General features: G+C 34.5%; 1 protein-coding gene across 1 annotated transcript; it reads right to left on the bottom strand.

The window, feature by feature from the left end:
* Positions 1–6497: 6497 nt before the first annotated feature.
* LOC122020248 (dihydrolipoyllysine-residue acetyltransferase component 3 of pyruvate dehydrogenase complex, mitochondrial-like) lies at positions 6498–15134 on the bottom strand. Its single transcript, XM_042578090.1, has 20 exons — positions 15081–15134; positions 14901–15007; positions 14201–14264; positions 13383–13480; positions 13190–13287; positions 13080–13120; positions 12208–12263; positions 12045–12119; positions 11850–11942; positions 10571–10807; positions 10368–10440; positions 9704–9804; positions 9540–9625; positions 9350–9425; positions 7654–7721; positions 7493–7559; positions 7320–7415; positions 7144–7246; positions 6959–7054; positions 6498–6868 (listed from the first exon to the last, which is right to left on the bottom strand). Exons 2-20 carry the CDS (start codon positions 14937–14939, stop codon positions 6798–6800), a joined length of 1638 nt encoding a protein of 545 aa, XP_042434024.1. The 5' UTR covers positions 14940–15007; positions 15081–15134; the 3' UTR covers positions 6498–6797.
* Between the last annotated feature and the right edge of the window lie 621 nt (positions 15135–15755).

Raw genomic sequence — 15755 nt, 5'->3', positions numbered from 1 at the left:
CACCTCATTTTTACTTTTTATCAAAAAGTACCCATCTTATATATAGTTATCCAACTACCGTCTACTATATTATTTTCATTATTATTTTTCATCTATATTTTTCATCTAAATCCTGAATCAGGTCGTCTAAATTTTTCATCTAAATCCTAAACTAGGGTGCGTTATAGCACTTACAAATCCGCACCTGCTACAACGTGACTGTTAGATAAGTTTTGAGAGATCATATTGTTGGATCGTAGATTTGATTCTCGAGTAAGCAGTGGAATAAGAAATGCGAAAAAGAATGACACAAGTAGTTTTACTTGGTTCGGAGCCTGTGTCGACTCCTACTCCAAGGCATGCACGCAAGGGTGCTTTCGATGGGCAATTCACTAGCAATTCGAAATTGTTTACAACTTAAAGTACATGAAAGCTAATGAAAAAACAATATTGACAAGAAAAAGAAGAATGAAAAGAGCAAAGCGTTGTCAAACTTTCTTCGCAGCGTCGCAGGAGCACCAGAGAGCGAATCCTGAGTTATTTTTTGACTCCAGCCTTTACCCTCCTTATATAGGAGGTTCGTGTTGGTTGATACTCCAAATATCGTACCGGTTACCCTGTATAAAAATTCTGTACAAGTTCTGAACCATTACTAACAACCTATTGTGTTTTTTAGAAATTAAATTAGGAATCGCAAGAAGAACTTAACATTATTGATTCCAAATTTAACTTATCTGTTCTTAGAGGTTTAGATTCGGATCGCAAACGATACTTAACATTATTGATCCAAATCCACCCATGTTACAAATTCAATTAAATATTAATTTCAGAGATTGACTTCCAGGTTAAACATGGCGAGACACTAGGCCTTCTTGGGTATCGGAGCATCCATCACTTCCTAGACAAAGCCTTTCAACGAAATTTAATATTTAATTTCCTTATAGTAACCCTAGATTTAACCAAAAGGAACAATCGAATCACAAGATCGAAAAATAAGTAAAAGACGCAAACTCGAATCACAAATTCGAAACCTATAACCATATGCCTCTTGTGTTTGATATTTCAAAATCTATACAAAGAAAACTAGTATGATGCGGAATAGAATTACTAGTTATACCTTTCTTTGTAAGCAACAACCTCTTGATCTTCTATCGTATTCCTCTTCTTATCTCGGACGTCGTGTGGGCGACGATCTACCGAGACGAGAACCACCCAAGCTTCCTTCTTCTCCAAGCAAGTTTCGGCCACCACAAGAATTCCAAGAGAAGATGAGGTTCGGCCACCACCAAACTCCAAGGGATGCTAAGAAACAAGACCTCCTATCTCTCCTTCCTTTAGCAAGATCCGACCACTAACCAAGCTCCTTGAGATGAAGATGTCATCGGCCAAGGAAGAAGAATAGGAGAGGGAGAGGAAGAGAGAAAATAATAAAAGAGATATTGTTATGAGGTGAGGCACCTCTACCCTCTCTTTTATATTCTTTGGTCTTGGCAAATAAAGAAAGTTTTATTAAAACTTCCTTATTCTCTTTGCCAATGAAAGGAAAGTTTAATAAAATTTCTCTTTCAAACTATATATAGCCGACCACCTTAATCCCTCCAAAAAAGGAAAGTTTTAAACACAAAATTAAAACTTCCTAATTTGTTTCCGGAAATTTTTAAATAAAAATTTCTCTTTTGAAAATTCCCTTCATGGTTGGTGATAAAAGGAAACTTTTATAAATTAAAATCTCTCTATTAAAACATGTGGATGATTTACAAAAAGAAAAGTTTTCTCTAAAATTAAAATCTTCCTTTCAATCTACAAATAAGGAAAGATATCAAATCTTTTCTTAATCTTTTGTAGAAACTATAAAAGGAAAAATTTACTTTTAGAACTCTCTTTTAAAATCATGCGGATGTTTATAAAAAAGAAAAATTTTATCAAAAATTAAAATCTTCCTTTTAACTACAAATAAGGAAAGATATCAAACCTTTCTCTTAATCTTTTGTAGAAAACTATAAAAGAAAAATTTTAAATTTTAAAGTCTCTTTTAAAACCATGGCTTCCATATAAGAAAAGATTTTAAAAAATAAAATCCTTTTATTTTAATGTGGTCGGCCACACCAAGCTTGGGTTCAATCTAGGGACGACCACCTAATGAAACCAACTCACCTTGGTTTGGCTGGCCCTAGCTTGGGCTCCAAACTAGGCTTGGCCGACCACCTTAAGGTGGGTAAAAAGGTGGGTATGGGTGGTTATAATACTTTATAAATAAGAGGCTACGATAGAGACCGAGAGAAGGAATTGGTTTTGGTCTCCTGATGAAATTAAGCTTCCCGTGTTCGCCCCAAACACCCAACTTAATTTCATCAATAATAATTCATACCACTAAAGAATTATTATTGAACTACCGCACCAATCCCAAATTACATTTTGGGCTCCTTCTTATCATGAGTGCGTTAGTCTCCCTGTGTTTAAGATATAGAATGCCCACTAATTAAATGAGTTACTGACAACTCACTTAATTAATATCTAGTCCAAAAGTAGTACCACTCAACCTTATCGTCATGTCGGACTGAGTCCACCTGCAGGGTTTACATGACAATCTTTATGAGCTCCTCTTGGAGACATTATCAACCTAGATTACTAGGACACAGTTCCCTTCTATAATCAACAACACACACTATAAATAATATCATTTCCCAACTTATCGGGTCTCTTGATTTATCGAACTAAATCTCACCCATTGATAAGTCAAAGAAATAAATACTAGATACATGTGCTTGTTATTATATCAGGATTAAGAGCACACACTTCCACAATAACAAAGGTCTTGTTCTTTTATTCAATTAGTATAAAAAGAACTTACCTTAAATGGTCATACTCAAGACACTCAGAGTATACTAGTGTAATTTTATAGTTAAGATAAACTAATATCAAATTACACTACGACTATTCCAATGGTTTGTTCTTTTCCATCTTAGACGTGAGCTACTGTTTATAATTTATAAGGAATTGATAACATGATTTTCTGTGTGTGACACCACACACCATGTTATTTACAATATAAATTAATTGAACAACTACACTTAGCATATAAATGTAGACATTTGACCAATGTGATTCTTTATTTATAAAATAAATGTTTATACAAAAGCTCGGCTTTTAGTATACACTCTAATAGTTCGGGGCGCCTAAATCCTTTCGAGCGCCCTGAATATGACGTAACCGAGTCAATCACGAAGCTCCACATGTTGACACGCGAAATGGATAAAGTTTGCTTCCGGGCGCTCGGACCATTTTTTCCAACAGCTTCCTTCCTGCAAGAAAACATTAGTCCGAAGACAAATACAAGATATATATCCTGCAAAATAGAGTATTATCACAGTTTAAAATCAAACAAAATATTAATTAGATTTCGTCTTCTCGAGACCAGAATATAGTCACGATCTCGACTTAGATATCCGAAATGGGTCTAAGTCTGATCGACGCCGAATGTTCCCTTCCTGGGAACGTGTCTTCACAGTCACTCCCCTCTAGTGACTTATCTCCACTTACCTGCCAGACGTCCGGTCAGCCCTTCGACCCGTCTAGACTTCGTGTCAGCTACCTGGTCAGCCCGTCGACCTAATTGAGCTTCCTTGCAACATTGAGTTAGCACAGTATTAACAGAATTCAAGAATAACCTAGGGTTACCTCTTAGGGTTACCTAGCTTCACTCACTAGGACTTCCATTGTCGGGCTTCACTCACCAGGACTTCCTCCACCTAGCTTCACTCACTAGGGCTTGGCTTCACTCACTAGGACTTCCTCCACCTAGCTTTACTCACTAAGGTCTGGCTTCACTCACCAGGACTTCCTTCACTTAGTTTCACTCACTAGGGCCCGACTTCACTCACCGAGACTTCCACCACCTAGCTTTACTCACTAGGGCCCGACTTTACTCACCGGGACTTCCACCACCTAGCTTCACTCGCTAGGGCCAGCTTCATTTACCGGGACTTCCACTTTGCCTAACTTTTGGTTAGGACTTACCTTTGCTAGTCATCTAGTCCTGACTAGACTTCTCTCTCCCAAACATCAAGTCCTGTTTGGGTCAACCCTTGATCATATTGTCAAACATCGAAACCCTAGAGATCAATTGTACCAACACATATATTTTTTACTCGGATTGAACTACAGGACTCACAATATATCAAATCAAAACTCGTTCAAAGACTATTTTTTTACGAGTGTAACCCGTAACGACATATCCAATATCGTTTAAAGTCTTTTTGAAAAGAATTTTAATCCTCTTTATCAAAGTTATTTTCCATGTTATTGTTGTAGTTGTAGGAATTACGAAATCGTAGTTGCCACAACTGTTTACTAGCTACGAAATCTTACCTGCTACACTATGTGTAGTAACTACAGTTTTATAATTGTTACAACATGTTTGATCAATTCAAAATTTAGATGGGAGATATAAGTTGATAATAATAGAAATAGTAATGGAGTATAATTGTATCATTTTATCTCAAATGGAATGTCATTTTGATAAAAAATCAAAATTAGACGTCGGTTTGGAAAAAAAAAAGCACCTTCTTGAGTTTTTACCATTGATTAAATTGAACTTCCAATCAATTGTTACTCAAATAAGATCTTCCAATTCTTCAAAATCTCACATCCAATTGGTTGAGATCCGTCCTTAATTAATTAAATCAGGTTATATAATCTCTCTTTCACCCAACTCACACCTACCTAAGGTTTTACGGAGTTCCAAAATCTTCTGAGATTAAGGATGTCAATTTGGATGGATCGAATCGTGTTTGGATTAGTTTGAATTTGATTTTTTTTTTAAAACCCAATCCGAATCTGTCCTAAATTTGAACTCAACCCGAAACTCTTAAATCCGAACTCAAACCCGATCAATCCGACCAACCCGAACCCAACCCGGATAACCTAAAAACTCGATTCAAAATATTTTTTTTTTTTGGCTATTTTCCCTTTAATTCTTTATTTTTATCTCAATATTCCATCATTATTATACTAACATGGATATTAATATATATATAAATATCTTAATTTGTAAAATAAAATTTAATTTTATCCTAAAACATCCACTAAACCCTATATTTGGGTCAACTCAGGTCAATCCGAACCCAACCCAACTCAATTTGAAAATTTTCAACCAAAAAATGCTTCAATCCGAACCTAAAAATATCCAATCCGAATCTTTTTTTGGGTCGACTCATATTAGATCGTCGGATCAGATTTAGTTTTGACGCTCCTAACTAAAATCTATCATAAAATCTTACCTCTATGTATATGCAAAGAGTCTATTTTGGAGTGAAAAATAAAACTAAGAATGTGGATTATCTTTTCATTTATCTTAATAGCTAATTAAAATTTTTTGAATTAATTGATTGAACTAAATATCTGCATTATTAAAAAAAAATTTTAAAATGCCTATTTTACTTTGCAAGTGTAATGCAATTGAACACACCTGTTATTTTATCCATTTAGTAAATTTGTAAGCCCGAGGGAAATTTTAATCTGCTTTTGGTAGGGGTGAGCAAAAGTTCGGTTAAACCGAATAAACCGATTAAACCGACCGAATTTAAAAATTCGGTTCGGTTTATTCGGAAATTCGGTTTTTTATTTCTAAAAAATCGGTTAATTCGGTTCGGATTCGGTTTTAATTTTTTTTATTCGATTAAACCGAATAAACCGAATAGACCGAATTTTTAAATCAAATCGATTTTTTAGATCATAAATTTTAGACCAAACCACATTTTTATTAAGCTAAACCAAATTTTTAGAAAAAATCGGTTTATTCGATTTGTTCGGTTCGGTTTGTTAGGTTTTATTGAAAATTCGGTTCGGTTCAGTTCGATTTTTATCGAAAATCGGTTCAGTTCGGTTTATTCGAAAACAAATCGGTTCAGTTCAGTTCGGTTAATTCGGTTCGGTTCGGTTTTAACCGAATACTCACTCCTAGCTTTTGGTTCATATATAATACAGTACATTTGATAAAAGATGATTTATTTATTTTAGTATCCATAAATTCGTTCCTGGACTAATAAAAAGTAACCACAAATGGTTACTATCAGTAGAGATGGCTGGGGAAAAATAAAATACCAGTGTACATCAATACAATAGAAGATGTCAAATCTTTATCTGTTTAAACAAAATAGCCATCCCTGAACATAAGAAAACAATAATTGAGTAGCTGTCTCAGATGATCCAATTTCCTTTTTTTGTACCAGCTTAACTTACCTCAATTAATTAGCAACTAAAACTAAATAGGTATAATTATCTATGATAGAATTTAACAATGGGCATAACTGACATTGATTGATAAGCAATGGTAGAAAATAATAATTTAAGCTCCAAGTTTTCGCCTAAAATTATTTCAACGCCGGAGAAAACTCCCTGCGGAAACACAATACCATCCAACGGCACGGTAACAAAGGCAAAACCTCCATCAAAGGTTGTCTTACAAGCATTGGAGATACAAAGAAACATTTAAGGGAAAAAATTGAGGTTATTCTTAATTGAAGTAAAATCACAAGAATAGCTCATTGAATTGAACTTAAGCAAGTGATGCAAGTTATTGTTGACCACTATGTGTGGCTTCAATACCCGTTTGGGTGATTTTCAGTTGATTTGTCTTATTGAAAAAAAAATCTGGCAACCTTTTAAAAGTTCAATAATCAACAGGTTGTCATGAAAAAAAAGCCTAGTTGATTCATCCCAACCATTTTGAAGGGAAGGGAAAGAAATAAACAAAAGAACTGGAGAGCCTCGGGAGCCGCTTTGTCGAATCGTACAAAAATGCTCCATTCAGATTTGCTTCACAGCAACATGGATTGTGGATTCTCAATGTAGTTTTTGAAAGCTCTCAACCACTCTGCACCCACAGCACCTGACATGGACATATATGAACACTGAGAATTTGCATTCAAATTCAGCAATGTTTCATTTAACGAAATGGATGTAAGATGGTAGCACAAACCATCGATCACTCTGTGATCGCAACTCAGTGTGACAGACATGAAGTTGCCAAATTCAAATTGGTCAGGAGCACTGCCAGGAAGCACTCGTCTCTCAGCTGCTCCATTCAAGAACAATTTAAGAAGAAAAATGGAGTATCAAAGATGGCTGAGAAATATATTTTCATTTTGAAAGCACAGGCCGTACCAGATCCAACAGCCAAAATGGCTGATTGGGGTGGATTGATGATGGCACAGAACTGTTTGATACCAAAAGGGCCTCCCAGATTTGAAACAGTAAATGTACCACCCTGCAAAGTCATCTCTTCGACATAGTTAGTGAACAAAAAATAATGTATCTGAATTCAAGGCCTGTGTGCCTACCTCGTAGTCTTCAGGTTTCAAGCTATTTTCTTTTGCCTTCTGAGCCAACACTTTCACTTCCTCTGCAATTGTTGCCAGTCCCTTCTTGTCTGCATCCTGTATAATTGGTTCGTAAAATACTTAAAAATGCTATATGACGCTGAGCTTAAATCAAATTACTTGGCAATTAAAACCTTGATAACTGGAACAAACAACCCATTATCTGTTTGAACTGCAACATTGATGTTAACATTGTGGTACCTGCATCAAGATCAAGAAGCTAGGACAAATATAACTCATGTGAACAGAAACAAAGTTTCTTAAAAAAGGTAAAATGAAACTCAAAAAGATATACTGTCGTATGAAATCATTCATCCAGGAGCTGTTACACTGAGGAATTTTGCGAAGAGCCAAAGCAGTTGCCTGTGTTTAAAAGTAAGTTAGATGCAAACATATTCTATATTGTCGTCCAAAATCTAAAGTTGAGAGCCAATATATGCCATTCTATAAAAACATGAAAGAAAGATGCTGAAATCCAACTTCCTGTGAAACCAGTTTAACTTTTTCCTCAAATATTGGGTTATGGCTCAGGTCAGAGTTATCCCAAAATAAAAATACTTATAAACCAGTTGCACTTTTCCTAAATTCAATAACTCTTTACACTCCTAACTACATCCACATGTGAACTTGGTTGTGCAAACTAATGAAACTTTGAACTTATGTACTTGATTGGTAAGACTAAGACTATTTGATAAGTCAATATTAAGACTTTGATAAAAGAATAGGCAAGCAGATAAGGTATTTTAATGAGTTGGCATGTCAAAGTGCATATATCGTGTTTAATAATGATAGGGATGACAATAATACTCCACTCATATTTCTCAGTTTCCAGAATAAACACCAAAAGAGTAATTAGATCTAATACATCAAGCTGGCACATAAGATCTTCAAAAATCTTGTGTTAAGAATATCCATAACCACAGGGCATAACAATCATTCAGCAATACCCAGAATTTAGATGAAGAAAATGAGTAGTAATCTTGGCTTTGGAAGTTGACTGAAATTAGTAGATGCAATGTGTAGGGCAATGCAGAAAAAAAAACTAGTCCACTACTATAGAATAAAGTTAGCAACATGAAATAACTAAAATTAGTAAATGCCATGTTTAGGAGAAAAATTAACATTCTATGATTGTAGGAAATTAATTGAGTTGGAGAAAAGGCTAGAGAAATAGGCAATACAGGCCTTAAATTTTTGGGTAGCCCGGTGCACGAAGCTCCCGTCATGCGGGATCCCGGGGAAGAATCCATTGTACACAGCCTTATCCTGCTTTTTGCAAGAGGATATTTCCAGGATTCGAACCGTGACCTTTTGGTTACATGGCAACAACTTTACCGTTGCGCCAAGGCTCCCCTTCCAATATAGGCCTTAAATTTTGAGATAACAAAAATATAATAGATATTATGTTAGATAGTATTATAAAGATAAAGGTTTCAAGGTCAAGATTGTAAAAATACAGGATATTATGTTAGATAAGCAATATTCCCTTACTTTATCTTTTTTCCAGCATTAACCATGAATAGCCAAAAAGAGGATGTCAAAAGTCATGTGACAAGCTTACAGCAACCAAGAATGATAGAAATAGGTCTGGTATAACAAGGCATGACAGTAGTGTTCTACAGGAAGGTGTGTCAAGAATCAAGATGAGACAATAGAGCAAAGCATCAATAAACCAAATGTTGCTTAATGTAACAGGGAAGATCCAAATTTCCTATGCGAAAGCAGCATGAGATATACTTTCAGATAACAATACATCATATGAGTGTAAAATTAAACCCAGAAGGCAGTTAATCAAGAATACAATAATAAATTAAACTCAAATCAATATCAACTATCAAGCAATGAGAAATTAATCATTATAAATAAGTTAGCAAGTGTATTTTTCCAGTAAGGTACAGGGCAAAAAATTATATGAAGTCACCATAGAGCAACACCTAATAACATATAAATAATTCAAATAACAATATCCAACATAAATTTTAAATAGAAACCTTTATGACAAGGTCATTGATTGATAGTCTTTTACCACCAGAAACCTCTTGGAGAGAATTAAGTTCTTTCCGCAATCTGAAGAGACAGTGAATAGTTCATACTTGGGAAATATCTTGATATGTGCTCTGAACTTGAACAGATTACATTATTGCACTCTATACATCAGTGTATTAGAAAGCAGATACTCACTCTATAAGTTTGTCGACACGGGTGTCTATTGTTAAATAATAATGAGGAATAGTTTGTTTGGAGAGAAGCAAGCGAGAAGCAGTAACCTGCAAAATTATATTTTTGTAATAAAAATATGATTGCAACCCAATTGGGTGAAAAGATCAAAAGACAGGCTTAGTTACTTTTCTTATCTGTGAATTTGGAATGTCCACATAACCTAATGCTTGAGCACCTATGGATTCCTTTGCCTTCACAGGTGCAGGGACACCCTTTGTCTGAGAAGCTACATCCAATCAAATGTAGATATTTTTATTCCAGTTCCCAAGAAATAGGAAAAAACTTAAAAACATATTGACAAGTTCATCAATAATCAAAATTCCCAATAATTCGCTAATTAAGTTAATATTGGTTAACATGAACAACAAAATATAAGGGTTGAATTAAAGTCTAGATCAAGCTTAGATCAAGAAAACACGATTAAGATTAAAGTTAGGTTCGAGTGAACAAATGACTAAGGCATTGACAAGTTCATCACTTGGTTGATTAGGTATAATTACCTATACCAGAATAGACTCAAGAGTTAGTTTGAAATTTGATTCTATGATTCTTTTATTTTGAAGAATATGGGATAAAGGCCAACCAAGAGTAATATGAGGATTCTTCTTATTTGCCAAATAGATGATCACCCAAATTTTGAACAGCATCACGCTAAGTCTACTGCTGATAGAAGATCCATAATATTGCTTATCAAGGATCCCAAATGAGTAATAGACAATAATAGCTTGTCAAGGAACTTTTCATAAAACAAAGGGTTAGAAAGTGAAAGAAAGGGCTAGAAAATTGTACCCAAGTAATCTTCCACATCTGCCTTCAAAATCCTACCATCAGGGCCAGTACCTTTAATGCTTGAAAGAGATACCTGCATAGAGGCCAGGACAAAGCAAATAGGAGATATGATGTCCTTCAGAAGAGAATTCTAAGTAACTAAATTATAAACACATTTTTATAAACATCGAATACCAAAAATAATTTAGGAATAATCATCTCACATTGTTGTCCCCCGCCAACTTTCTTGCAAGGGGACTAGAGAAGATCCGGTGTTCATGATGAGAAACTTTATCAGTCTTTGAAGCTTTTGGTTCATCAGTTTTGGTAGGGACTTCCTCCTTTTTAGATTGTGCAGGTTCAGATGGTGGCTGAACTTCAGTAGGACCAGCAGATTCAGAAACCTTGTAATCTTTAAATTTCTCAATATCTCCCTCTTCCTCCACAGTTATAGCAATGGTCTGATGGCAGATTATTCAAAATTCATAACAAATAAAAGTAATATCTTGTATCAAAATAAAATATAATAAGAATGAGAGAATATTTAATGCAAATTGTGAAGGTACTCAGGCCACTTGAATGAGATGAAAATAATACTTCATGCGCCTCATATATTCAAACAGCACATCCTCATTACAGTTTACAGGCAGTTCGCCAAAAATCTATTTAAACTGAACCAATCACTATAGCTTAAAGTGATCAGCCGAACATAATTCATGATATAGTGAAGGTTTTTCTAACTTAGCAAGTTATGCAGGAGGAGTTTTTATTTTATTCAAAAACTTCATTATCATCTGAAAAAAATTTAAGAACTCAATCAACATCAATAATGAAAGATGTTTAAACTCCTAGTGGCTGTGGGAAGCAAATAATATAAAAAAAGATTCGGGAATTTGGTAAATTGGTGATATTTGAGAACTATCAGTTAGATGACAATGCACTTTTCCTGCATGATCCAATTGTGATGCAACAGTTATATGACAGCCTTAGCAACTTCACCTAGAGATCCAATATGCTTCTTGTGATTTTGATCCAATCTAGCTAACCTCTCCAATGATCCAATCAAGTAAATGAACTTGAGCAAACAGGCACGGACAATATGAAATTAGTTGTTACTGGTTTAACAATATTAAGTTGCAACAATGACACATGCAGACTTTGGTGAATCATGAGATCACACGCTCAAAAACAAAAAAAAGTGATCTCTAAATGAATTATTAGTAAGAATATTCAACATATCCTGATATCCACAATGTTTATTAAGATTCAGTACAAAAATAACAATAAAGACATCCATCACAGGCCCAAGGGTTTCTTAATTCAACAAAACCAACAACATATAGGTGCTGAAAGTAGTAACAGGAACAAGTATCACAAAATCAAGACAAAAAGATGAATAAGAAATTTCCCTCCAAAGCTAATGAAAATTAAAACCTCATGAACTAAAAGGAAGAGCATGAGACTGGTATTGGGTGGGTAAAAGATGAATGCATATGTAATTACCTCACCAACTTTTATCTCTTTGGACCCATCTCCTTGTATTATCTTGGCAAGATATCCTTCTTCCATGCACTCCATTTCCACTGTAGCCTTGTCCTAATGAATATTTAGCATAGTTACAAAAAAATGAAATTAGTTAATCTGTTATAACTCTACAATGTGCAAAAGCAGGTGTTATTGGATGTCAACTCGACTTACAGTTTCCACCTCACAGAGAACATCATCTGGAGAAACTTTGTCGCCTTCTTTCTTTAGCCACCTTGCAATGTTGCCCTATAAAGGAGAAAGCATAAAACAATTACTACACTAGAAGTCATACAAATAGTAGAATTGATGTTTGATGTACACAGCGATAATAAACCTCAGTCATGGTGGGTGAAAGGGATGGCATCCCAATTGCCTGGTGTGGTGGTAAATCTAGCAATACAACGAAATAATAATAATAATTCAAGTGCACAATATATGACTGTTAGAAGGTGGTTAGTAATTAACTAGTTAACTCTGCCAACAAAGCAAAAAAAGTATACATAAGCAGCACAAAAAAAATGCTCTCAGAGTTGTTTATTCCGAACCCCAATCAGCCAATTCAGAAATTTCAGCATTGCAAATAATTTGGCGAAATGGTAGATGTCTAAATTTAATTCAGTTTTTTCATGTTATAATGTGCCCTTAGGCACAATAAAAGCCAAGCCAATTGACCTAAGTTGAACACTCAAATACAAGGGTTTAAAACAAATTGTATCACATTACCATGGGAGAATTGTCCTCAAATACAACTATTCTAAAAATTGTAAATGGTCAGATATAAGAACTACTATCTACAGCAAAGCTTACAGCATAAAGTGTTGATTGTGAAGGGCATAGCACTACACTTAGCATACTGCAATAGATATTATTGTCAACCAAATACCGGTAAAAAGTCAACTAGCCATGAAAAGACAATTCTAATTTCTACACAACAATTTTACAATAACTAAATAATAACCATCCATAAGGAAGCCAATATAAAGTTTCAAAGAGTCAAAGAGTTTCAAGGACTAAATCCATACCACATGCACAGAACATATCATTGTGCATAAATAAGCTCATTATGCAGCCTCGTGCAAACAAGAGAAGCATACAAAAATTCTATTTTCTTAACTTGTTGCTCATCACTAACAATTAATATAGCATTTCACAAAGAAACAATATGGAGTGAGGAAACAATATGGAGTGAGGAAATAAAGCAGAAACCTGTATTGGTTGAGAAAAGTCTCCTTGGATTGGCCTGCATACTGAAGCATAGAAAATTGCTCATAAATCAGCTTATAATGCTGCAAAACAAAATAAAGGACAAGACATACTAGGAAAAAGTATGGCTGAATCTCATGCCAAAAAAAGGAAGACTCTTGGCAGGTCCTTTTCTGGAATGGTTGTTCCCAAGTAATTCTGAAGAAAATGCCTGAACAAATCGTAGATGGAATTATGTCAAGCTTTGGAACATATATTACAAGAACAAAGCTCATCTGCAGCTCCTTAATGATTTGACATCAGTACATTTCCTTCACCAGTGGCATTGCTGCTTTTAGTGCAAAACTCATAAGGCTTCAAATCTAGATATTTTCCTTCAGTACCATTATAACTCCTTGATATATCTGAAAAATAGAACAAAGAATAATAAAAATAAATAATTTGGAATTGAACCTAATTAATAAATAATTAGTTCATGCAAGTAATTGTAAATTTCCAAAACAAATCATTCCAATAGCATAGTATAAATAATTGTCCAGAATATTGGAGGCTCACGCCCTATACTTTATATTTCCCTGCTTTGTGACTATTATAAAATTTCAATGAAGGATTTTGACCCTCCTCTTTTGTCAGGTTTCTACAAAGACATGGTATGATTTATTTGTGAGTTAAACCCATAGCGTACAAATATAAAGCATGAACTATGTAGATACTAACACTACAATCAACCATTTTAGAGTCTGCTACGAAGTCAAAAAATACAAAAATGTGACAAATGGATAAAACAATAAGGGAAGCAAGCGATCATTTGGAACAGATATCTGAGTACAATTAAAATACAATCAATAATTGTATTATGAAAGATCTCATAACAATAGTTGAAAAGCCTTTTCAATCCTGTAATTGAAATGATAAACCAACCTTATCTTCATCTGTTTACAGATGAAATGATTTCTGGACAGAATAAACAGTGTGCAGAACATTTACCAGTATTGATGTCCTATGTCATTATGCAAAATAGAAAAATAAATAAATAATAGGTACATTTATATGCATGAGTGAGGAGGAGTACATATTCAAGCAGGTAGTCAGTATTCTTACTGTCCCAACAGTAGGGCAAGTACCTTTAGAGAAAGGACGTGCAAGAATAGAAGGCTCCTTCAGTAAAATATTTTGAGCACCCTTTAACTGAAATATCAGATACAAAAGTATATGAATCATCACACGAGTCTACAATGCAATCACAAACAACATTGAGGAACAGAAGATCCATTGTGAATTTGCAACATTCTTATGTAGAAACCATTTTAGTATTTTGTAACACTGAATAAAATACGATAATGAATATGGAACAACATAATTAATAAGAACTTCGTTCCAGCATCTTCAATTTTCCTCAAATCAAATTAAACAAAGTTGCCAGTTTACATATCTTCTTCACAATGTATCAAAGAGATGTTTTTTCATAAAAAAATCGACGAAGGCATTTCACGACAAAAATCATCTTATCGTATTGCGGCAGTTCAAATCAAGGTACTCAAGTAACAATAGACAAAAAAAAAAACTTTTTCACTTAAAAATCCAACAAATAAATAAATAAATCGTCCTCAATTCAATCTAAACACCATAATTCGTAAGACAAAGCTCTAGCATATGATTGATGATAAAAAAAAAAAAGGGAACAAAAATTGCATATCACCAAAAAAAAAAAAAAAACAAGACGCATTAATTTCCAAAAAAATAACATCATAGGAGCACAAAAGCCGGTTTTCTTTCAATCCCACACCGTTGTGTAAAAAGTATAAATCAGTAGAGACGCACAACCTTGCGCGAGTGACGGACCACTTGAGTAGCAAGCGTCATGGTTGGATCGGACCCGATCTAGTCGTTGTCGCTTCCGCCGCCGCAGCAGCAGCAGGGGTAAAACTAACCTACCATTTCAAGAAAGTGAGGCCTATCAAGACAACTGATCGAAGCACAGAAACAGAGATTGAGATTCCTCACCAGCGCCGAGATGGATTGGAAGCGTGAGGAGTTGAGAGGCGCAAGGCGGTGGCTGTTGGGCATAAAATAAACGTTAATTTTGTAGACAGAAGTTGGCTGCGTGTCAACCGTTCGATCCATTCGGACCGATTGATTCAGTCCATCTGATCTCCAGATTAATCATTAAATTTCAGTTTTGCCTCTGCTAGATTTTTCATTTCACCCCATATAAATGGTTAAATAACATTTAATCGACCATACTTTGATAAGTAACCAGGGTGTCGACAATGAACCTCGATCCGAAAATTTTCGGATTAAGATCGGAGGAAATAGGATTGCACACGAATTTGATCTGAAAAAAAAAATTCGGATTAGGGTTGGGTTACCCTAGTTGACCTGGATTGATCGAATTATCTGGGTTCAGGTTTGACCTGAATTCACCACGATTACACCCCTATAAGTTTGGAACAAATCGTGCCTCTCTATATATTATCGGCATTTCATGTAAAAAAATATCAAAGAGATATTTTATCCTAAATTTACTTTCTAAATTATTTTTTATTGCTCGAGTGACCCATTTGTTTAAAATTACTATTAAAAGTACTCCAATATTAATAAAAACTTAAAATTACTTAAAATAATTTAATTAATATTAAAGCAGTTTGATCAAGACTAAAATATGTTAATTATTATATT

The sequence above is a fragment of the Zingiber officinale genome, chromosome 9A (assembly GCF_018446385.1).
Source record: "Zingiber officinale cultivar Zhangliang chromosome 9A, Zo_v1.1, whole genome shotgun sequence".
Classification (NCBI taxonomy): domain Eukaryota; kingdom Viridiplantae; phylum Streptophyta; class Magnoliopsida; order Zingiberales; family Zingiberaceae; genus Zingiber; species Zingiber officinale.
The sequence above is the reverse complement of the archived record's forward strand: the minus strand, read 5'-3'. Positions and strand labels throughout refer to the sequence as shown.

Coding starts and splice junctions, on each gene's coding strand:
- LOC122020248 (XM_042578090.1), bottom strand. CDS start 14,939: ATGACGCTTGCTACTCAAGTGGTCCGTCACTCGCGCAAG. Junction 12,120..12,207: donor TTTCACCCACCATGACTGAG/GTTTATTATCGC, acceptor TCTCCTTTATAG/GGCAACATTGCAAGGTGGCT. Junction 9,805..10,367: donor AGATGTGGAAGATTACTTGG/GTACAATTTTCT, acceptor GATTGGATGTAG/CTTCTCAGACAAAGGGTGTC.